Source organism: Syngnathus floridae, chromosome 12 (assembly GCF_059516105.1).
Source record: "Syngnathus floridae isolate MCC-2025c chromosome 12, RoL_Sflo_1.0, whole genome shotgun sequence".
NCBI classification, from domain to species: Eukaryota; Metazoa; Chordata; class Actinopteri; order Syngnathiformes; family Syngnathidae; genus Syngnathus; species Syngnathus floridae.
In genome coordinates, this window is record NC_142424.1 from 1,846,767 (window position 1) to 1,868,812 (window position 22,046).

The 22,046-nt window shown below is 44.4% G+C and overlaps 3 protein-coding genes across 7 annotated transcripts; all 3 read right to left on the reverse strand.

The window, feature by feature from the left end:
* Nucleotides 1-52: 52 nt before the first annotated feature.
* On the reverse strand, nucleotides 53-9,561 carry LOC148389413 (dihydropyrimidinase-related protein 2). Of its 2 annotated transcripts, XM_088392978.1 has the most exons (15): nucleotides 9,465-9,561; nucleotides 8,845-9,138; nucleotides 4,560-4,648; nucleotides 4,278-4,462; nucleotides 4,039-4,203; nucleotides 3,842-3,903; nucleotides 3,553-3,633; nucleotides 3,404-3,472; nucleotides 3,222-3,342; nucleotides 3,001-3,157; nucleotides 2,797-2,938; nucleotides 2,350-2,520; nucleotides 1,548-1,727; nucleotides 1,307-1,475; nucleotides 53-1,180 (listed from the first exon to the last, which is right to left on the reverse strand). In XM_088392978.1, the coding sequence occupies exons 2-15, from the start codon at nucleotides 9,115-9,117 to the stop codon at nucleotides 1,089-1,091; spliced, it is 1,956 nt and encodes a 651-aa protein (XP_088249104.1). In that variant the 5' UTR covers nucleotides 9,118-9,138; nucleotides 9,465-9,561; the 3' UTR covers nucleotides 53-1,088. The 2 variants fall into 2 exon arrangements, with proteins under 2 accessions (XP_088249104.1, XP_088249105.1); XM_088392979.1 differs by lacking the exons at nucleotides 8,845-9,138; nucleotides 9,465-9,561 and adding an exon at nucleotides 7,797-8,100.
* Nucleotides 9,562-10,925: 1,364 nt separating this feature from the next.
* Nucleotides 10,926-16,405, reverse strand: bnip3lb (BCL2 interacting protein 3 like b). Of its 3 annotated transcripts, none has more exons than XM_088392988.1 (7): nucleotides 16,387-16,405; nucleotides 15,941-16,003; nucleotides 14,049-14,280; nucleotides 13,415-13,493; nucleotides 13,131-13,234; nucleotides 12,495-12,644; nucleotides 10,926-12,148 (listed from the first exon to the last, which is right to left on the reverse strand). In XM_088392988.1, exons 2-7 carry the CDS (start codon nucleotides 15,993-15,995, stop codon nucleotides 12,100-12,102), a joined length of 669 nt encoding a protein of 222 aa, XP_088249114.1. In that variant the 5' UTR covers nucleotides 15,996-16,003; nucleotides 16,387-16,405; the 3' UTR covers nucleotides 10,926-12,099. The 3 variants fall into 3 exon arrangements, with proteins under 3 accessions (XP_088249114.1, XP_088249113.1, XP_088249112.1); XM_088392987.1 differs by lacking the exon at nucleotides 16,387-16,405 and adding an exon at nucleotides 16,075-16,219; XM_088392986.1 differs by lacking the exon at nucleotides 16,387-16,405 and having other exon boundaries at nucleotides 15,941-16,211.
* Nucleotides 16,406-16,557: 152 nt separating this feature from the next.
* Nucleotides 16,558-21,701, reverse strand: ppp2r2ab (protein phosphatase 2, regulatory subunit B, alpha b). Of its 2 annotated transcripts, none has more exons than XM_088392980.1 (10): nucleotides 21,420-21,701; nucleotides 20,146-20,214; nucleotides 19,665-19,762; nucleotides 19,414-19,579; nucleotides 19,171-19,283; nucleotides 18,814-18,991; nucleotides 18,548-18,712; nucleotides 18,278-18,447; nucleotides 18,036-18,127; nucleotides 16,558-17,954 (listed from the first exon to the last, which is right to left on the reverse strand). In XM_088392980.1, the coding sequence occupies exons 1-10, from the start codon at nucleotides 21,424-21,426 to the stop codon at nucleotides 17,675-17,677; spliced, it is 1,338 nt and encodes a 445-aa protein (XP_088249106.1). In that variant the 5' UTR covers nucleotides 21,427-21,701; the 3' UTR covers nucleotides 16,558-17,674. The 2 variants fall into 2 exon arrangements, with proteins under 2 accessions (XP_088249106.1, XP_088249107.1); XM_088392981.1 differs by lacking the exon at nucleotides 21,420-21,701 and adding an exon at nucleotides 20,598-21,234.
* Nucleotides 21,702-22,046: the final 345 nt, after the last annotated feature.

The window sequence follows — 22,046 nt, forward strand, 5'->3', positions numbered from 1 at the left end:
TGAACTTGGTCCGAACCCAGGTGTGAGAGATGACCCAAAAGAAATACAATGGTTTTGGTTTCACCTTTTTTCTTTAATGCCTTGAAGTCCTTGTTTTCCATAGTGAGCAAGCATCCCAGAATCCCCCCATAGCAACCAGGACAAACATCATCACAGAGTTTCACTGCAGCACATTGCAAACATACATATCACTTTTAGAAGATTAGCATAATACGGTACAGCGTTAGAACTCGGGCAGAGCGGCCTTTCGAGAAAAGTACAGTTGCGTGGTTTACGTGTGTTATGTGCAAGGAGGGATGTGTGTCGAGGAGAGCTCCGTCGGCATGGCAACAGCCACCAATACCCTAAAGTTGGAGAAAGAGGGGGATTGGGAGGACGACGGCATCCCTCTGACGTCCACACGGCACACGAGTCCCACAAACAACGCACGGCATCATCAGGTCAGGTCGCCGCCACTTTCAAGCGCAAAACAACGTGCTCAGCCGTTCAGCAACTAGTTACAAATTGACACTAAAGAGCAGTTCAACAACAACAACAAAAAAATCATCTTTACACGGGCTCGAGAGGCCTGAACGAAAAGTGGCACCTTTGAATCGGTTCATCCTCGCTATTTTACACCTCTTTTTTTATCTTACATCCTTGACAAAACAATGTAGTGTATACACCTTCTGCGGATTCAGGCACATAAAGATTAAGAACGGAAAGCTGAGAAGAGTGAAAACATTCGGTGTGAAAATGCACATGTTGGCGATGGACGGTTTGGAGATTTCAATGAGAAGGCGTGACAAGAAGGCTTAATTGGCCCCCATTTGCATAAAGCTACATTTACAACGACCATCGGTAGTTTGGACGTCAGCAAAGATGACATCAATTTTTATTTTATTTTTTTTAACTTAAGACAGCCATGTGGGTGAATTATCGATTAAATGTTGGGTGGCGATGAAACACACATGCTGGTCTCAACTTAAAAAAAAAACAAAAAAAACAGTGGCTCAAAAGGAGGAAGAACAGTAAAAAAAGAGTGGTTGTTTGACTTCATGAGGCAGACATTTTTGTTTTGAACCATGTCCTTGAGGATCTGGTTTGCGCTACCCCAGGCTGGTGATGTTAGCCCTGCCACCAGGGGGCGCCACAATGCGCTGGGTGTTGCGGCGAGGAATGTTGTCATCCACCTGAGCACCTGCGTGGACCAAGAATCAATATGCATTGATCAGAATTACTGGAGCTCTCCAAACAACAGTGACATTAAAGTACAGTAACATAGTAGGCCTAAGTGTGCATCCAAAAATATTCTAAATCAACTCACCAGAAAGGCTGAAGCCAGATTGATGTAGATTCCTGACCGGTTGCTGGTTGGGCTGCTTTGCAGGTGACGTCTTAGCAGACGAAGCGGGCGTCATGGCTTTAGGGGTGACCGATACCTCGCAAACCGGACCGTCGTACAGTCCCCTGGGTACACCCCTCAACTCGGCCAGCTACATCGTGGGGAAAAATGACATTACCAAAAACAAAAAAAATCATTGACATCTAATAGAACAGCGTTGTACCCTGCTGCGAGCTTTTATCCTCTTGTAGACGTAGTCCGGGAAAGGTTTGCGGGCCACGTAGCGTCCGGAACCTTCTGTGGTGTGAAGGTTTCCTTCCTCCAAGACAATCTTGCCTTGGCTGATCACCACCAGAGGGCCCCCTCGGACTTCTGTTCCTTCAAAGATGTTGTACTCCACATTCTGCAGGAGGAAATTAAGAAATTCAAGTCCTTTTCTTGTGACAGATTAGCTAGCTCTAGCTAGCGAGATAAACATTTGGCTGAAAAGCTACTGGAGGCTGAGGTCATTCATTTGGTGGATTTTGAATGGCGGAAATGAGATCACTAAGCTTATATAGCACATTTTCCAACCAAGCAGGAAAAAAAAAAAAAAGCCCAGATCCATTTCCCCCACAACACACACACACACACACACACACAAATGCCTTCTAACAATCAAAAGCAATACGTTTCAGTTCTTCGGCCGATTTTAAGGATGACATCAGCCCCCCGCTGCTGCGGGAGGTCCACACCCTGCTCGAGCGAGACGATTATAAAATGTCCTCTGACAGCATGAAAACGTCCGCAAAGCCTGTTGAATAAATTTTCTGGCTTCGCGTGAATTCAATTGTGATTAAATGCATCTTCGGAATGTTTTAAGGGCTGTTTTGGTCACAATTCAACTATTGACCTTAGTAGAATCTATTTTCCCTTGTTCGCTAATACAGTAGAAAGCCTTAGGGAGAAACTATAAAATGAAAAAGAAAAAAGAAAAAACTCTCACACACAAAAGCCACAAAGCAGTAAGATTATAAGAGGCGTACCGAGTTGTGGCTCTTGGCAGAAATGATCTTAGTGACGTCAGGATCCCACAGAACCAGGTCAGCATCCGAACCCACAGAAATACGACCCTTCCGGGGGTACAGGTTGAAGATCTTGGCCGCGTTGGTGCTGGTCACCGCCACAAATTGGTTTTCATCCATCTTGCCAGTCACCTAAAATGAATCCAAAAATCCCAGTTTGATAGTTTGCCAATGTTACATTACAAATGATTAATTAAAGCAAATTTGCATCATGAACCAGGTGTGTTTTTCTTTTTCTCCTCTAGATGACACTGTTGCTTTAAATAAAGGGGTTTGAAGAAATGGCACATTGTTGAACAAAGCATGCCATCTAAAAGACTCCAAAACTGGTTCAGGAAGCACTTTTGAAGCTTCATTTTATGATCACTGTAGCACTTCTTGAAGTGAAACACACGTGGGAACACGTACCACGCACTTATCCCAGATAATGGACATCCTCTCTTCTGTCCCGTTGACCCCTTCAGGAATCAAGCTGAAGTCATCCTTGCCCACAGCACGTTGGGCAGTGTTAAAGGGACAATGTGCACTTCCTGTCACCTGCAGGTCGCCGCTGCAAGAAAAGCAGGCAGTATGAGTAAGTCTTTATTTCCGCTTGAATTGTTTTGACGTTACCAAGAGAGCAGGGAGTTGAGATAGTCCGGCGTGGTCGGGTCGGGGCTGAGCGGCGGCGAGGTGACGTAAGCCGCCGCCTTGGCCCAGTTCTTGCTCCAGTAGTGGGAGCCGTCCGTTCCCAGGCTGGCGGTGATCGGCTCGCCGTAGACGACCGTGCCTGTTTCATATCAAGTTTCATATTTGTAGTCTATTTGTAGGAAGACGCAGTTTTGGAGGCTCACCCTTCTTCCTGGCTTGAGCGATGACATCAGCGGCACTCTTGCTCATCACCTTGGTGATGTACAGAGGGCAGTTGGTCTGATTGGCCACCGTCACTGAGCGATTTACCGCCTCCGCCTCCACCTGGGCGATGAGAATTGATGAGCAAACTTTCCAAACAAGCCACATTTTCAAAATGGCTTACCTCCTCAGGACGGCTCAGCACGTGTCCCTCTGGACCGTTGATGCCCTGCTCGAGGATCCTGCGTTGTTCCTGAAACAAAAACGTACTTAATAAACTTGAAGGTATAAAGATGATCAAGTAAACTAGCGTAATCATTTTGTAGGTCGTACCTCCGCAACGATGTCGCCGTTTTCAGCGTGCACCTGAGCGATGGCTCCGAGATCACGGATCACGCTAAACACTTCGTATACCTGCAGGAGAAACAACCTGTCACATTTATACTCCCTGGCCACACCATTAGGAACACCCAAAAAATTTACAATACTGTGTGCTGATTTGTTTAGAAATAAATAAAATAAAAAATTATAACTTTTTGTCTAGGATCTCATTACAAAGCCTATTCCCATGATGAAAAAAGAAAGTACAGTAACTCTAGGAACAAAATAAAAGGGGGCCCACCTGAGTGTCAGTTAGCTGGAAAAGATCCTTATAAGCCAGGTAGACCAGGAAAGAGTTGATACCTTAGAAAGTACAAACAAAATTATTTTAATTGCAAAACATGATGAGTGTGTCGCAATTATCACCCCCAAAAAAATCTTAAAAATCAAATAAAATCTTGACATCATTCCACAAACAGACACAAGAAGTTGTCCTACCGTGATCCTTCACCAGAGTCTCCATCTCCTCCTGCATGCCTCTGTGCCACTCGGTGATGTCCATGTGCAGCGAGTAGTCGCAGCACGACTTGCTGTCGGCCCACTCGCGCCACTGCTCGAAGGCCGAGACGAGACTGGCGCCCGGCTCGGGCATCACGTGGTCGACTGGCGACGCACATCAACAAGTCATTAACTCGACATCCAGATGGAGATCGAAATCTGCGTAGGCTGGAGCTCACTGATCATGGTGGTGCCCCCCGCCAGGGCGGCTTTGGTGCCCTGGTAGAAATCATCAGCCGACGTCATGCCTCGATCGGGCATTTGGAAGCGCGTGTGCACGTCGATCCCGCCTGGCATCAACATACGGCCGTGGGCGTCGACGGTTTTCACCCCGCCGGGCACGATGAGGTTCTCTCCAATTTGTCTAAACAAAGTAGGACAATCACATGCATCCTAATTTTAAAACCAAAACATTCCACAATACTTTGAAGCTCATTTCATAGAAGTTCAACGACGCTCACTTGATAACGCCATCCTCCATATAAATGTCGGCGCAGAAGGACTGGTCATCGTTGACGATCTTGGCTCCTTTGATTAGGAGACGATCACTCTGAAAGACAACGAACAGGATCGCTCAAATGAGATGAAAAAAAAAGGTCTTCAATTAGAAAATTCGACAAGGAGCAGTTACGAATTGACTCACAAAAAAAATGGGGTGAGAACTCACTGGCGAGACAATGAGGACAGCGCCCCTCCCTTCACCTAGTAATTTTTAAGGGTTGAGCCCTTTGCAGAAACACTCACAAACGAGAGAGGACCAATCGGAGGGCCGAGTGTGAAATTAATCATGATTGTGCAACTTGTCTCGCTGCTCAAGAGTAGGTTCGAGAGGGTGGTCTAGTCTTTTCTGTCACCTCCCACTCCCCCCCTCCCTCCCTTGAGTCACCCTGCTGTTCAGCCACACTGTGCAAAAAGGGCGTGGCAGCTCTCTGCTCACAAGGACGCTACGCTAACAAAGAGCGCTCTATTTGTTAGCCGGGGTCCCAAGCAGCCGGTCGGAGGCCCGCCCCACACTACAGCTGCTGAAAGTTTGGGGGGGGGGGGGCTGTCAAGCTACAGCCAAGAATCCAGACTTATATAATCATCTGATTGTTGTCAGCTTTTAGGGGCTGCCGAGTGTCTGTGCGCGATTGTATTGGATCCGTGCCCAGCATGACGGCGACCTTTCCTATCATGAGAACCTCAGACAGGATGTGGACTCAGCTCAAAAGCAAAAACGCTCTTTAGCAACATAAACAAATCAAGATTACAGACATGTGGAACTTGTTGTAATAGAAGTTTCTTATCAGAATCAAAAACACAAAACTAGAAAGCAAAACATTCCTTTTCTGCCACCTTAATGCCAAAGAACTATGTTGAAGTGACTTGAGGAGCTTCAAGTAGTGCTTTGGCGCCATCTTGTGGCATGTATAGGTACTTGTCAAGTGTTTTAACGATGTAGGAATGGTTAATTGTAATTTTAAGTTGTAATATCACCAATAACCACTAGATGGCAGACATGTATTAGACTACAACTTCAGTATTTGCAGATTTCAAATATATTTTTTTGTAAATAGATTTTTGTGGGGAAATGGAATGTTTTCTTCTTCCAAAGCATCTTTGTTGCAACGACAACACCCGCTAACATTTCCCATTGCCCAGCAACACTTTGTTTTTTATCCAAATGGAAAATATCCCAGTAACACAAATGACATCAGATGGTGACCGCTGCCAATTATGACATTCGACACGATGATTTAATAAGACTTCTTCAACCACCACATTGCAAAAGAACACGTGGTCGAACCATTTTTTTAATCTTGGTGAATTTAAGGAGTCTTTTAGTCTTTGAAATCTGATCATTCTCTTCAAATGCAGAACAACTCATACCACTGGTTGACCCGCTCAGTTAAGGACAAAGAGCAACCAGAGTCACTGCGGTCTTGTTGCTGACTGTAACACAAAGCTCTGCCTTGTTCCAAAGCGGTGATGAAAAATGCTCCACTTCTGTGAACCTTTGTCTGGTCTTTGACTTTGGGGAAATGTCTGATTATGTTCAAGAGGGTGGGGGGGCGGAGCTTGGAAAAGCAAGTGCACACTTACTAAGTGCAGGTGTAATATTAGCGACAGAGCTTTTAATCCTGGTCATGCTTATTTTAGAGCCTCTCTTTGTCTCTAAAAATAGATTTAGTCTTCACTTTGTGAGCTTTTTTTTGTGAGGGGGTGCGCCGTTGTGGGAGTGAACGTAGCCCGAGTGAGGTAGCCCGTTTCTAATAGAATATTCACGTCAGCTGTAAATCTAAACAGTTTCCTGTTTGGAGGGGAAATCGCTGACATTGATTAGTCTTGATGCATTCAGCTCCCATTCCAGGTGGTGAGCTTCCCCCATGTTCATGTTTAATTGATGAGAAATGCGGTCAGCTTCTAAGTACTGTACCAGCTGCACAGCGGAGCCTGGCGCGGACACAGACGTTATTATGTGCAAATTACAATCTCGCTCTAGACTGTACTCTAAATGAATCAAATTGAAAATTTTGAACTTGACAAGACATGCAAGGTTGAGGCAAAATTGCCTGTTGAACATTTTCCGTTAGCATAAAGCAGATGAAAAGCGGTTGCTCATATCGCGTGTGTGTAATGAAGACTTCAGTCAAGGAGAATTTTTCAAATTAAATCTCATCTCTCGTGTTTGCCCTGGTGATTATTTATGTAACATTGTCCCTTGACAAGCTTCAAGATCATCTTATGTACCATATTGACCCCCAAAAAATGAGACAAAAAGTCACATTAGACACCATCCATTTAAAAATAAAATCCTCTGACCTGATTTTCTTTCAGGAATAGCCCTTCTATCCATTTATGTTCGACCTAATTACCGTAAGGACTTCTCCACCAACTAATCCTCTGAACTCGGCACCGCCAACCGGCTGCTGCAACTGCAAACGTCTTAAATGGACCAATAATGACATCGTCAACTCTACTGATCCACTATGTCGATAAAAGATTAATTGAATCAGCTCTGAGGTCAAGCGGAAATTAATTAATTCAGACATAGGGCTAGGCCTGGCAACGGCATTATGGACAATTAAAGTACACAATAAGGCACCAAGTGGCCTTTACAAATATAATTTGGAGCCATTTAAGTATAGAAAGTACAAAACATAATTTAAGCTTCTGCAATATACATGGGTGCGCTCCTACTGCTTAGCTCCTCCTGTGCATCCTTTTCACACTCAAAGGACAGAGGAAACATGGAAGGAAACATATAGGAGCCAACTCCCTCCCTCCCCCCTCCCTCCCGGTTCACTCATTTACATCCTGGCAAGCTGCAAAATGGTTTGACGGAAGAAAAATCAAGAATGCTCCAATATGACGTGATCAATTTGCCCTTAAATGTCCTTCCCCTTTTGGGAATTCAAACCACTAAAAAAAAACTGCAGGGAAAACAATTGCAGCAGGCAGACGATTATAACAAAGAGCACAAGCCGATTCGGACTAGCGCGGTGCATTTAAACCTGCAAGATTTTTGACGTTTTTTTTAAGTGCGGCAAGTAAAAGAATAAACATGCACTCTACTCTAAACGCATTAAGGCGGCGAGGAAGCGGCTCATATTGTTGATTTTATAGCGGAGGGTGACGTCCCCCACACCCGCAGGCCTTGCGGCCACCCAGCAGCCCACCACGGCGCCTTTTTACGCTCCGTTTCCACCGGAACTCACTGTGATGCGAGGGATGTTCTTCTTGCCCTGATAGCCAGACATCTTCAGCGGCTTTGCTCTCGCCGGGGACCGCTATGTGTGCCGACCGAATTACGGAAAGAGGATAAAGATGTGGGGAAGAAGAGAAAAAACAAAAAAAGCAGGAGCGCGGTTGGTCTACGGGAAAGTTCCCCGGTGACCGCACCCCAGAAAAATGTAAGAAAAGGCAAGGAATGTGAGACTGAAAGTCAGGATGGAGTCCTTGGCAGCCTCCCGGTCTCCGCCGATGCACCGAGGCTATCCGAGCCAGACAAGAGGGGAGGGGCCGAGTCGAGTCTGAGCTCCATGAGAAAAAAGAACGCCACTGCGCATGCGCAAAGCCTCGCCCTGCTCCATTGACAGGGGAGACCGACTGTAATGCCATCAATTGCTCCCCTCGGGTAACTAAGTACAAATACTTCGTTCCTGTACTTTTCAGATACTTGATTGGAGTATTTCACACCTTTTACCCCCAACAATTGAAAACAGATGTCTGTATTTTCTACTTTGTTACACAACTTCAATTGATTGTCTGCATATATCAATCGAACGATCTGATATCAATGGTTCAACACCAACTGGTGTGTAGCTCAGAATTCCAATCAATATGCAACATGAAACCCGAAGTCAACATCACCACTAAAAGCTTTTAACGGCTTCCTGAGTGCTTAAAAACAAGATTAAGGATGCATCGACAGTGTTGGTGCTACACGATGAATTAGCAGCAGCAGGGGAAAAAAAAAAGTTGATGGATTTTCCTGCCAATGTGCTACATCCACATATACTCACACCCCCTGCTGGTAGGTTTAAAATAACATAATGAGCTGCAAGCATGCATGTGCTGCCTGTCGCGTTAGATAAATGCAAAGTAATGCTAGCTAATGATGTAAGCAACCACTCCCTCCGAGCAGCTCTGCATCCCTCCATGCACTTGTTCACATCACAATGCTTGCTGGGAAATTGAGTTTGGGTAACTTGTCTGGTGGCAAGTGAAGCCATGTTAAACAATTTGGAAAAAAATAAAAAATACCTTGCCATCGTCCAGATTCTGCAGAGCCTCCTTGCCTGTGCTTTCCTTGATCTCCACCTTTTTCGGCTGGGTGATGTCGCTCTGCCGGTCAATGACTCGACTGTCTCGCTTGCCTCTGCAGGCAGTAAGCGCATCGAAGTCCAAAGTCTTGCTGTCGAAGGAGCCTTCCACCGGGCAGAACATGCCACAAAACTGCTGCCTGGGCCTGGCGGGGCTGTCGGAGCCCATGCTCTTCAAAAAGCCGCCTGCTGCCACTTCCCCGGTGGTCGACATGCCTTGCAGACGCTGTTGCAGCTAGCAGCACAGGAGAAAGGGGGAGAAGGAAAAAAAAAAAGGTTCTTTATCTCAGCTTTGCGCTCCTGTGCGGCCACCGCCTTGAGATGAAATCAATTGCAGGTGATAGCAGCGTGACAAAAGCAGACAAATTAAAAAGGACAATACAGTATGAAAACGGCCCCACCCTTGTGAAAATGCCTTAAAGTGAAGGAAAAACGAGAAAATGTAAAAGCGATTGGACTTTTATTTCTAAGCTTCGAGCCATGCGACCACAATGTGACAAGTCAGCCTATGTAAGGGACACACCGGAAGCAAAGCCTGTCAAATTAAAAGAAAAGGATTACCTGGAGCTGATGTTGAAAACGTCAAGGTACCTAAAATACAATAATTTCTTCTTTCTTTCTGCAAAAACTGACATGAACTGACATGTACTGAATGCCCCAATAAAGGAAAGCGTACTGCGAGAAAAAAAGGGCATTTCCGGTTAGCGTCAATTAGTGAAACCTTGGAGAGTTCCTTCAAGTCACACCCATTCAGGACGATCGCTATCCTTTCAGCACTATGTATCTAAAATTAGTGAATTAAAATAAAAAATATATATATTATATATAATATATATATTTCTAATTTATATTTACATATATATTATTTATAATATAGGCTTAGTAATGAAGTGCTGCTTCCTTAAGTGAAAATACAATTTATACTACTATTACTGTTTGGGTTACTTTAAAGCAGAAAAAAAAATCCTCATCTTGTCCCCATTGTAACCTTGACAACAGCTTCAGCCTAACAAATCCTGACTCACACTTCGACAGACCGCAGTGACTGTGGAATACATTTCAACACAGTTTCCATAACAACGTGTTGGGCAGAGAGTAGTTTAGTTGCCATTATGCTTCCACTTCAGGGGGCACCAATGTGAACACACCAACAAATGTCTTGAAAATAATGGTGGACTGACACAAAGAGAAACAAAACACTTTTACCATACACACAGATCGGTGTGCAGCTCAGAGAGGGGGACTGAGCCGAGTTGCATAATTAGCAAGGAAACTTGGCAGCATGCCTGATAAACAGTTGGACGAGGCTTGTACTCTGGAGAGGAAGGGCACAGTCCTGGCTTTCGGGATGTACAGTTCTTATAACTCTTTGTGTCAACCTGGTTCTTTTCACGAGACCCGTTCGGAGACGTTTACAAAGTAGCACACTGAAGAAACAAGTGAACTAATGTGTTGAGGTGGCGAAGGAATCCAAACATACAAACTTTTCAAATCCAACAGTTTTTGCTTTTGTATGAAATAAAATATGGGAACAAAAAGATTGAACTTGTATTTTTATAAGATATAAACACATTATAGTGTTTAACCCTTGTAAAAATGCAATGCTGTATATGTCAATCTCCTCACCGACAAAAGTGAGGAGTGGCCACCACCCATGGTAACCCATGGCAACGCCGGCAACTGCAGTGGGATGGGCTACGGGTTTTGCGGTGTTGGGATTGGTCGATAACACATGTGCTGACATGGGGGAGGAAATCGCTGTGCGAGATACCTACAAAATAATCAGGATCTATTTTTTAAATTATAATTGCTGTTGTGCATAGCAGAATAAAACCATACATGGCTGTGCTGATGAGACTTGATGATATCCTTAAGGGACGGCTCGTACTCGGGTGTCTGCAGCTTGGAATGAGGTTCAAGACAACAGTTGTGGATTGGAACAGCTGCCAAAGGCTGACGTAATTTTAGGAAGCGGGCCTTAAGGAATGTTAACATGAGTAATGTAGCCAAAGCGGCGGAAGATTCATTCAGGTTATCTTTAATGACAAAATGTTTATCATCACTTGAATGGAATAGGAGAAGAAAAAAACTAAAGCAAACAATGTTACATTAGTTACTGTCGGACCATCTTAGTGTGAGAGCGCTCTCAAGGTTCCTTCTCACGTCAGGAACAGTCAACGTAAAAGTTTTTAGAAGTTGGCCAAAGCGACTCATGCGCTGAGCGTTAACAATCATATCTTAAAAAAAAAAAAGAATAAAAAAAGAGGGAGGCCTTTTGATTGCTGCACATATTCACATGAGCATAAATAGCAAAAACTAAAAAATTGCAGAGTCGTCACACTAATGGCAATACAGTGAAATCAAAATCACCACTCTGCTAACTAGATTCATTTTGGTTAAAAAATGAGGAGTTAACCTGCTGGGCCATTTTTGTAAAGAAAACTGCTTTTACCTCTCATCTGCACTTTGAAAAATCGAATGAATGCTTGATTAACATTTTAAATGGTCTACACTGCATTTCCATGATGGGTCAAAGTTCAGCTGTGGGCAAGACGCAAGTGTCCCCCCATTCAACTTTTAGATAGCGGATTACATTTTTTGTGCTGTTGTTGAAAACGGTCAGTCATGCATCTGCAATCACACACCAAGTTAGATCATTTGTAGTTGTGGCTTCAAACTTGAGGAACTACGGCCCCAACTCAGCAAGGCTTTGGTGCTTTTTTTTTTTTTTAAATGACAGTACAAATTAGCGTTTGTACACCCCCCCCCAAAAAATCTAAACTATATATTTTGATAGCAAATCTTTTCAGGTAACTTCAAATGGACACCCAACCTTGAAAATACTGTCAGCGCACAAGTGGTTCACACACACACACTTGCCCACACCCTGTCTTCCATTTTTCAAGCCTTTTCTGGAAAAAAAAAAGTGGCCCATTTTGACATAAAAAAACAAGCCTATTAATATAGCCTTCGCACTTGTTGAAAAAACTTTTACAAATGAATGGATATAAGGTGGGGGGGGGGTGTCTGATGTCGGGAAAGGCCGATGCATTTCTCCTGAGAACATATCATATCTCAGTGAGGAGGAGGAGGAAGGGGGGCAAGCAGGGGAGAAGAAGGAGAAACTCTGCAAAAGACAACAACACTTTCTCTGGCATCCGGGCTACTTCTCAGGCACTTTTCTTCGGTTTCAGCTTCAGAAGGAGCTGGTGGGGGGCGTGGTCAACCTCTTCCCAATGTACACTCTGTTGAGAAGATGGTCACATGCAGGTCACGTGTCAAAATGCCGGGTTCAGGATAGACAAGATGGTTAAAGGGATGGGAAGTCGGCAAGAAAGCTGACGTGGTGAAACGGCGCCCTCTTGTGGAGATAATCAGAACTGGCTGCAAATGGGTGCCCATTTGCCTAATTACAAATATCAACAAAAAAATAATAATAATGAAACTATATTTTTGGGGGGTGGGGAGGACTGCAAATCTATGTGGAGCCTTGTTTTTCTAAATCACTTACATAAACACATCATGGCAAAATGTGCTATTAAAATAAAGCTAAACACAAATCACTGACAAAAGTGTACTAGTGTTTCTTACCCAAGTCCGAGGGCGAGGATGTGTGAAATCAGCAACGATGGGATGAAGACTTTGAGGAACTCAGCAGAGAAGAAGCCTCCCTTTTTCATGGCACCAGTCTTTCTCATGCTGAGCGTCACAGAGCGACGAGGGTGACAGAAATGAAATTCCCTGGTGGGGGGGGAGAATAATAATTAAGACTCATCGATACTAGTTGTATTAGAAATCTTTAAGATAGAAATATTTGAACACAAATGGTGCAGCAACACATGTAGTCAGGAAATATAACAATACCCACAGGCATATATTCTTTTTCCTCTATGTCCTCAGCATTATACTGCCACCTGGTGGCCAATGGACAGACCAGACTGTCTGTCGCTGGAACGTTTCAATGAGGACAAATGATGTGATGAAACAAGTGCTTTGAGTTAAGAGCAGGCTCACGGAATGAATTAAAGTCACAAGTTAGGGCCCCGCTGTTTGTGAGTCACAGTTTCGTACATAATGATGTCAAGTAGCTGGGTTATTTCAGTATCGTGGTGTCACAGCAACCTTCTCCGCTTTGGTGACTAAGCACTTGCTCAGTAAAAACAAACAAGTGTACGTGCGTGTCCGTCCGTGCGTATCGAGGGGAATGTTTACACAGTTCAGACTTACTTAGGAGGAATGTTTTCCGGTCGACTAGACCAGTCAGCAACCCAATCTGCGTCCTTCATCAGGATGTCCATGTCCCGCTCCTTGTCCAAGACATCCTCTTCTGTCTAAATACACAAACATGAGGTTGGCATCTACAAACATTTCTTTTTTTTTTGTTAAAAATGAAGCCAGTAGTCGTTACAGTCCTGGTGAATACAATACAATGCAACTTTACCGCAGTCTGGGAATGAGGTCGTCATGGCAACCCCGCTAAAGAAGTTCAGAGGCCTCGCTTGAGTTCTTACTTGACTGTCTCGTCGGCCGCTCACGTCCACGTCGAATATGATCTGCCCTTCATCTTGCGGAGTGTGGGGTCGTGGAGGACTGTGTGGGGGGAGCAAAACAAAACCAGAGGGAAAAAGAAATCTGAAACAAGTGTGGGCTCATTCTGACAGCCAGCAGGTCAGGCAGGCGGTCAGACAGTGCACAACCTATGCGACCACAGGTAACCATAGCAACGACAAATCGGCCTTCTGGTTGTGTGGTTACGTGCCATGCCGCTTGCAACAATTATCCAACTTCAAGAACATTATTCAATAAATATTCAACAAAGATGCATTTGTGAAGTGTTTCGAAAGGTCATTTGTGGTTTGCTCAGCTGATCTGACTCGATCGAATGCTAAAAGGCTAAAAAGTCAAACGGAACTTTTGGGACAGGAGCCAAGCACTTTGGTGAAATCACAGAACGCTTGCTCTGAGCCCTGAAGCTTGGTTCTTTCCGTGAACTTTGCCAAAGAAAATTCCTGAGCTTTAACCTACTGCTGGGTCACTTTTCGGGAGGGGAAGGAACAGACATGGAGATTTCAACCGGATAAAAAAGAAGCTAAATGAAAAGCAGACTTTGTGCAACAGGTCAAAAAGTAATTTTCTAAGACCCACCTGTCACAGGAGGAATTGCTACGGCTGGATTCATGCTGGGCGTCCAGCAGGATCTTCTCCATGTCACCGTTGTGGATGGACGATGAGGATGGGACATGCTCCAATGCCCCCACTATGGCCTCCTCTTCCTCCACCTGAGGAAGGGGCAGCAAGCCCGAAACTGGGCTAACTGCGGACGAGGACTGGGTTGACCCCGCGGCGCCTCGGCTCATCTCCAACTCCACCCAGGACCCTGTGGGGAGAAAGTCAAATGCTCAAGGCGCCTCCAAAGCACACAATCTGCAACGTGTGTACATATTTTTCACTGATGTGGCCCCCCAAAAAATGTGAGCAGTACTTTCACTCAAACACAAGCGGATGAGACATCGGACTGCCCTGAGAGCGTCAATCAAATGTTGATGAGCAAAGCAGTATTTTCTACAGTGTGATGACAGGGCAGTAAATGCCTTCCCGTGGGTTCTTGTGGACCTTCCATGTGATTTATGACACTCCCTTCTCTGTGTGTGTGCGCGCGGGTTTTGCCTGGGCAGACAGCTGAGCCGGACTGACCGCAGTGGTATTACGATTATGGATGACGGGCAGGCTGGTACATGACGCAAAAATATACAAATAAATGCAACCATTTTTGCATCGCTCCCAAAAAACATTCTTACCATAGACGAGGGAAACCTCCCACAGAGGTTCTATGATCTCATAAAAGAAATAGTGTGGTCAAAGTGTCAATTGCAAAGTTAGTCAGTCTGGTTCAGTTAGACTCATTGACCCGACGTGTCATGTCAGTCGCCCCGCCCCGTAAGACTGAGCGTTCGCTCTCATCCAGTGGATTACATGGCAAAGCTGCTGTTGACAGAGTATTGTCCCTGCTCGGTGGTCTGTGATTTGAAGCCCCGTTGCCATGGTCCCGAACGTTCTGGCTTCAGCTGTCAAGTGGATTAAGAGAATGGACGCAAAGTGACTTTTTTTGGGGTGTAATGATGTTGAGGTTCGGATAGAGTAGAGCACTGGAGGTTCTTGCCCTGAAGAGCATATGTGATAGATAAATATGTTTATGACCTGGTGTAAGCGCTCCAGGAAGGTCCAAAAATAGAACACTGGCTCAGATAACGCACATACACACCGTCGCCCTATCTTGCTGATGACCTGGTGGACAGGACTTTAAAGCTTTGTTTTAACATGCATCTCTGAAGGCTTCATTGTTGAGGCAAAGTAACACACAAAAGCCATGAAGACTTTTATCAAACTCATGGCCATTTTAGAAGACCTTTTTAGATAAGCCTCTTAAATATTGAGATAAATATGATAGAGTTTTGAGCAAATCACAATGCTGAGAAGTTGAGATATTTAATAAACAGGTTTTTTATTTTGACTTTGGATTACCAGACTGACTTTAATTTGACTTGTTTATTTTAACATCCAGGTCAAGTGAAAACGACTGCTGTAATTTTCGAAGAGTAAATAGATTCATTAATATCAAATAAAACATTAAAAACACACAAAACAATACAGAGGCGGGAAACATAATCACATAAATAACAAGAACGATCTGAATACTCGGTTCTGAAATTTAGCAATTTTTGTCATCTTCGAGCTCGTCTTGTTGACATAACTTAACCCCACCTCCACAACACCACCTGGCTTATTGATTGGCTCCCGCGCCTGTCAGTCAACAGAATCTAAACAACCATTGGTCCAAACGCTGTTAATAAATGGAACATGGCGCTCTTCACTCCGCCTTTTTAAAATGTAGCTTCGCGACGGAAAAAAAGATAAACGAAGATGCACAACTATTTGGGAGAAATTATAAAAACACTACACAACACGTAATATACATTCCCAAACTCCAATTGGTGCTGCATTAAGAAAAAAACCATCAAATGTAGTAGACTACTCACCGTTTAGACCGGAGTCTCCGTTGTTGTCTGAAGCTGTTTGACTAGCGTCGGACATCGTTGAGCCTGGAAACAACCAGTATGGGTTGCATAAAAAAGCTCGTCAGTGGAAAACGCGTGCGACTTTAAGCTCATACATTCAGACGAGTGACAACACAAGTGTATCGCCCCGCCGTCAGACGCTTTTGTCGGCGAGGAGCAAGCAGCGATTTGTTTTTACGCGTTAGCCGCCGCGAGGCTCCCACAGATCCTCCCGGAGCTGACTGATGACGTAGCACAAGAAAGACGACAGTAATTATACAACATTCTAAAATTTTAAATTCGTTAAACTAATCACTGCCACCCCACTTGCGTCATTGGAACATCCTTTGACAATAATAATTTAAAAAAATATTTTGTTCTTAAGATGTGACTCAGCACCCATAATAGGCGTCCGTATACTCACGTACACAAACAGGCGCTGCAGAAACCAGGTTTGGACAGAGCCGTCTGTTTCCACCGATAAGGTTGCTTTTCTTACTCGGCTTCTGCAGAAAGGAAACACAAAACGTTACATTTGCTCCATTTCCATCACGTGTCACGTCAAGCGCCTCATATAAACAAGTTAACAAGCAAGAGACTGCAAAAAGTAGTTCTTTTATTACGGTCACTGTCATAGATTTAAATTGCAGTCGCACATTGACACTGGTCCACATTTGTAAGGTGTGGAGACAACACGCATCAGATCTCTTGCAGCCCATTGCACTAACACATATATAGTAGCAGTAATGCTTGTATTTGAATTAAAAGGATGCCCCCCCCGAATTAAATTTGAAACATTTGCCTGACAAACACATACAAGTATTTGAGTCCAGTGTCTAAGCAGTTCCCTTTTGAAGTTATGCTTCAGATCTGTGACACACCATGGGAAGACAACGCTTGAGATAACCCCAAGGTTATAAAAATGCTAAAGGTCCAGTTTAAAATGGTTAGAACAGAGGACGGAATAATTCCAGACATATTGTTTAAATATAAATAAACAACCATTGTCATGTTTAAATCAAGGTGCTATCTGACGGAACTATTTCGGAACATGGTGATATTCCGATACCTTAGTTACAAAGACTTGAGAAGATCAGAGCTGTCTTTGTCCAGAACCTATGAGCAGATGTGACGGTGTATGTGCGATTAAGATATGGAAGTAGACTCGAATCAAACTAAGACAGCATGACAGCTAAGTTCATAAAAGTATGTGTGCGTGCACACATTAAGAATGACAACAAAAGAGTTGACTGGCATTTTTCACTTAGAAAATTAAAAAAAAAAAAAAAAAGACTATGGCACAGGACAATGCGGGACACGCTAATAAAAATTTTCCATTGAGCCATGGGAGACGTTTATAAAAATAAATTTGTACTCAAAAAAAAAATTGGGGATATTATTCCGTTATACCCCTGTTACCTCAGGAGAGGTACGTGGGAAGGCGGACAAAAAAAAAAAAAAAAAAAATTAAACTAAACCCCAACAAAAAATGGCACGTCACTGAAACAACAAGGCAGGTGTCAGTGTCACAGACAGTTTGACGACGGGCAAAAAACGAGGCTTCCTGCGTCTCCAACTGCAACAAAGGCCGGTCCGCCCGGTAGCGACACACGGGGTCGTCAGCGTTGCCGTGACCCACCCTGGCCGAGGCCGCGAGGCGGCAGGCGGTGCGTCACGACGTCTCACGCACGCACGCACGCCGGATCTTGTGCAACATTAATTGACTTTATCCTGGAATATGTAGAGGTTGTTGGTCGTGGCTACCGCGATGATGTTGTCCTGGGGATGCCAGGCGGTGTGCAGGATCTTCTTGTTAAAGTCCAAACTGTCCACGCTGATCTCGTCCTTCTTGCGCTTGCCCCCCACACACACCTTGCGGGGTTTCAGGACCTGCATGGGCTTGATGTTCTCGCGGGAGGCCTCCAAAGTGACGTCGCGCCGCTGGCTCCGGTCGAACATCCGGAAGAAATTGTTGTACGAGCCGGTCATCACCACGCTGGAACAAGAATGTGGAGAAATTGAGACGATTTTAAGAAGGATTGAATAAACAATACTGCCCAAAAAAGTTTTAAATCACCTGTCATTGCCATTCCAGCAACATTCAAACTTGTCAAAGATGCAGTCGTTTTCGTAGAGCGAGCACAGTTTGCTCCTCAGGTGCTCGTGGACCTGAAAGGAAAGATGAGAGAATACAAATCGACCAAGTCCAAGTCAATCAAAACGATAACTTGAGACATCAGCAAGCTTCTACAACAACATTATTACATGAAAGTTTATTCCAAGCAATCAGGCAAAGAAAAAAAATATACATGAACTCACCTGATAAGTCTCCACCGGCCTGTTCTCCATGTTCAAGTCCCAAATCTTCACAGACAAATAGTCCCTGGTCATCATGTAGCGTCCGTTGTGACTAAATTTCACGTCCGAGATTGACGAAATAATCTCGGAGAAGAACGAGCGATTACTGGGATCTTCTGGCTCCTCGAAAACTTGAGAGAAGGGAAAAAAAAATGGACATGACGTTCACCCATCTTTTCCCACAAAAGCAGATATGGATTATCAATTTATGAACCGGTGGGCGTTCCTCACGTTTGGAGTGCTTGTCACAGAGCGCGGAGATCCTCATGTCGCACAGACGGATGGTTCCTTTGCTGCTGCTGTAGACAAAAGTGTTGCACTGATGAGGATGGAACTCGGCTGCTGTGATCACCTCCGTCAGCTCCTCCATGTTGGCTGGCTTGATGTCAACAATATCTGGTGGACGTAAGGTTAAGGCCCATAACGCTTTTCTACGGGATCCGCCAGCCCGCTATCAAAAGGCACCATCCAACAATGACGGGAAAATAAAAAGATACTGAAGCTGCGGTCGGTGATCTCCAGGTGCCAAAGGTTGATGCGGAGGTCGTCGGCCGACAGGTAGGTCTCGTTGTCGCTGTTGACCGAGATGGAGTTGATGTGGTAGGTGTGTGCGTTGGCGAACACCCTGCGTGGGCTGGCTTCCACCATGAGGTCCATGGGTATCAAAACTGGCACCTGACACATGAGAACGTTGAAATCTGAGACACTCAAACGCTCTATAAACCTGAGCAAGTCTGCCCCCTAGGGACTGAATTAGGTCAAACAACAAAATGTTTTGGTCAGCCTCTCGCTCCATCCATCTTATGTCTCTATTAAAATTTGTAATGATTAATCCTTGACTTGCACGGCCTTACCCGTAATGAGGTGATAGTGTTGGGATCCTTGTAGCGTCCATCTTCCTCTTTAAGATTGTAGCCCTCCGGTCGCCGGTCTCGTTCACTGATTTTCCACAACTTGATGGTTTTATCTGCATGAGGGGCAAACACGAAACCACTAACATGATGAATTTCAGTTCAGGCTGCGTTACCAAAACTTGGATAGTGGTTGCTTAAGTAATAACGAGCAAAGTCAAAGACGAGTATGGACAACTCATTTACCATTAGTTGACAGCAGGAACTGAGCGGCGTTCTTCTGAGGAAGCCAGCGAATCTTGTTGATCTTTTCTTCAATCTCCAAACTCTTCAAGTAGTCAAACTCGGGCTCGTGACTTTGGAAAGTGCTATAGACGTTGTACTCGCTCCGAAACTGAGGCATACTCTTGTTCTGTGGGAGGAGCGGAAAGAAGAGAGGATTGTTGATAGAATAAAAAAATAAAACATTTTTGCAAATAAACATTGTTAGATCATACCTCTATTTCCTGCTGGAAAATAACCACGCGCCCACCTTTGTCACCCGTGGCCAGCAGCTCACCTGTGTGGTTGAACTCAACCGTGGAGATGATGTCGGCTGAATAGGAAAAAAACAACAACAACGAATAATAAGCCAGACAGAAGATGTCGAGCAGCCGGATAAGAGCACACCACTTTTCATATAAATTGTTACTTAAGCCATTACTGCCCAGTGAAGCAGAAGGACGGGAACACAAAAGGTTTATTGAATGTCTTTGTGGACGGATTGCCTGAGGAGGGGTCTTCCACATTTGAGGGTTAGTAATGACTAACCTACATTCAAGGACTAGTTTGGACAAAACACAATTTTCCATTCATGGAATGTCACCATTGTCTTCTTTCACACTTATTGAATGTATAATAGTCTGACTTGCCATGAATGGATTTCAACAACTAGTCGATGACATACAAATGAGTCTAAAAATGTGCTTTTGCGCATACCTTCAGCCACATCGTCATCAATGGCTCCTTTCACCTGAGAGAAGCACCACTGCATGTCACCTCCAGCTCCTGGAAGTATAAATAAACTGAAATGAAGCTTTCAGTGAACACGCAAAATATAATCTCTAACACGCCGTGGTGACCCTCATGAGAAGAGGTTCAGAAAACGGATGGGCGGAAATCAGACCAACAAAATGCAGCAATTTGTTTTCTCAAATCTTTTCTGCATCCCAAATATATATTTATTTCTTACACGTTATTGAAATGAAACACAATTGAAATATTTTACAGGGAAAATGGTTAGGTGCAGTGATAGGAACAACCAGTCAGTCATTTATGAGTCATCACCGTTGCCATATTCACATATTCGAAGGTGAGTCGTGACTCCAAATAGAATTATGAACAGCTAAGGATCCAGAGAGGGAAGGAGAAGTTCATATGACTTAGTTTACCTATAAATTTGCTATCTGGTCAAAGAAAATGGGCGATTTGATGAGCAGCTCAGTAGCCATCATCGCAACACAATGCCCGTGGATCCGTCTCACTTCCCCACCCAACAGGAACCCGATTGCTGACAAAATACCTTTACTGACTCGTTCCTTTTTGCAAAACAATTAAATAATCCTTCTGCCAAATTCGGTCAACAAATCAGCCAAATAACACACCTCGTTAAGAATGAATACAAATAGCAACGGAAGTCGTGACGTTGGTAGCTGATGAATGAAAAGTAGGAAAATATTTGGTTGCATAAATAGTTAAGCACAACCGGGCTTTTCGCACGACAACATATAATCTTGATCTTGAGTCAAATGCCAAACCTGGCGAATATTTAAAGCGCTAGCTCTGCGGCGATAGCATGTGGTCAATGTCAAAGTTTGAGCTAACGTTAGCTTGCAGGCTTCCCTGCCAAGACATGTGCATATTAATTAGATCATTTCTTCATTCGGGGTGTCAAATGTCGCTTTTGTGATTCATTTGGAGGCGGCGTGGATGTATAAAACCGATCGTTTTTAATTGCCGCGGATGTGTAGAGCAGGGAAGTTCTCGGTCCTACTCAGGCCAGACGCGTGATGACACCGGAGTTTGCTGACTAGCTAACGTTAGCGTTAGCATCGGCTAAGTTGTGTTAGCCTGCTACCGTTAGCCAAACTGCCAATAGGGCGTACGCACAAACGTCCAGCCATCGAAGCAAGGGGCTTGTGCATCCCGGGTAGAGTTGCCATAACGTCGGCGTAATCGCGGTGTTTCCATGTGGAACCGGTGAAATGATTTACCTGCCATGATGAGACAGACTGGGGGCTCGCCTCAGTCAAACGCGATCCTTCCTTCCTCCCACTCCCACGCGTTGCTTCGTGGGTTACTCAACTTTCTCTTTGCGGTGGATCGCCGCTTGTCCCGCAGCTCAAACCTGACAGTCGGGACGAGCGATCAAGCGTTTTTAATAATGATCGCCTCTATTTCCTGACTGTTTCTCGAGTTGGCATCCCACAAGTCACTTGTCCACCGCGCCACAGCCTCCTTGTCTCCTTCCGCACCTCCACTCAAATGCATATTTTACAATGCGCGCTCACGCCGCAAGGCAGATGCTCTGATGCGCGCGCACGAGTGGGGAAAAAAAAAATTCTGAATGAAACCAACCATGAGGCATTTCTGTCGAGATAAGCTCACTGTAACTTCATTATTGTCGTCCAAAATAACAATCGTTATTTTATTTGAATAAATAATACAACGTCCAAAGAAAGGCTGAAAAAATAAATGCTCTTCCACTTGACAGCAGAAGATTTGAGAACACTAATCATTTGTGAGATTTTTGTTTTGTGGTGTAAGATTTTTTGGTGTGCCTTGAAGTCGGTGAGGCTGCAAACACTGATTTACCTTGCGCTTGGATTTGTTTGCTGCGT

What these genes read in the sequence shown, in the direction of transcription:
- LOC148389413 (XM_088392978.1), bottom strand. Translation starts at nt 9,117, where the DNA reads ATGTCGACCACCGGGGAAGTGGCAGCAGGCGGCTTTTTGAAGAGCATG. An exon ending in CTCAACTCCCTGCTCTCTTG is followed by an intron (nt 2,939 to 3,000) that starts GTAACGTCAAAA and finishes CTTTTCTTGCAG; the next exon opens with CGGCGACCTGCAGGTGACAG. An exon ending in ATCTGGCTTCAGCCTTTCTG is followed by an intron (nt 1,181 to 1,306) that starts GTGAGTTGATTT and finishes TGGTCCACGCAG; the next exon opens with GTGCTCAGGTGGATGACAAC.
- bnip3lb (XM_088392988.1), bottom strand. Translation starts at nt 15,995, where the DNA reads ATGTCCGACGCTAGTCAAACAGCTTCAGACAACAACGGAGACTCCGGT. An exon ending in GCGGCCGACGAGACAGTCAA is followed by an intron (nt 13,235 to 13,414) that starts GTAAGAACTCAA and finishes TTGTGTATTTAG; the next exon opens with ACAGAAGAGGATGTCTTGGA. An exon ending in ATCCTCGCCCTCGGACTTGG is followed by an intron (nt 12,149 to 12,494) that starts GTAAGAAACACT and finishes TCTTCTCAACAG; the next exon opens with AGTGTACATTGGGAAGAGGT.
- ppp2r2ab (XM_088392980.1), bottom strand. An exon ending in GTTCCTGCTGTCAACTAATG is followed by an intron (nt 19,284 to 19,413) that starts GTAAATGAGTTG and finishes CCCCTCATGCAG; the next exon opens with ATAAAACCATCAAGTTGTGG. An exon ending in CTGTGACAAGCACTCCAAAC is followed by an intron (nt 18,448 to 18,547) that starts GTGAGGAACGCC and finishes CCTTCTCTCAAG; the next exon opens with TTTTCGAGGAGCCAGAAGAT.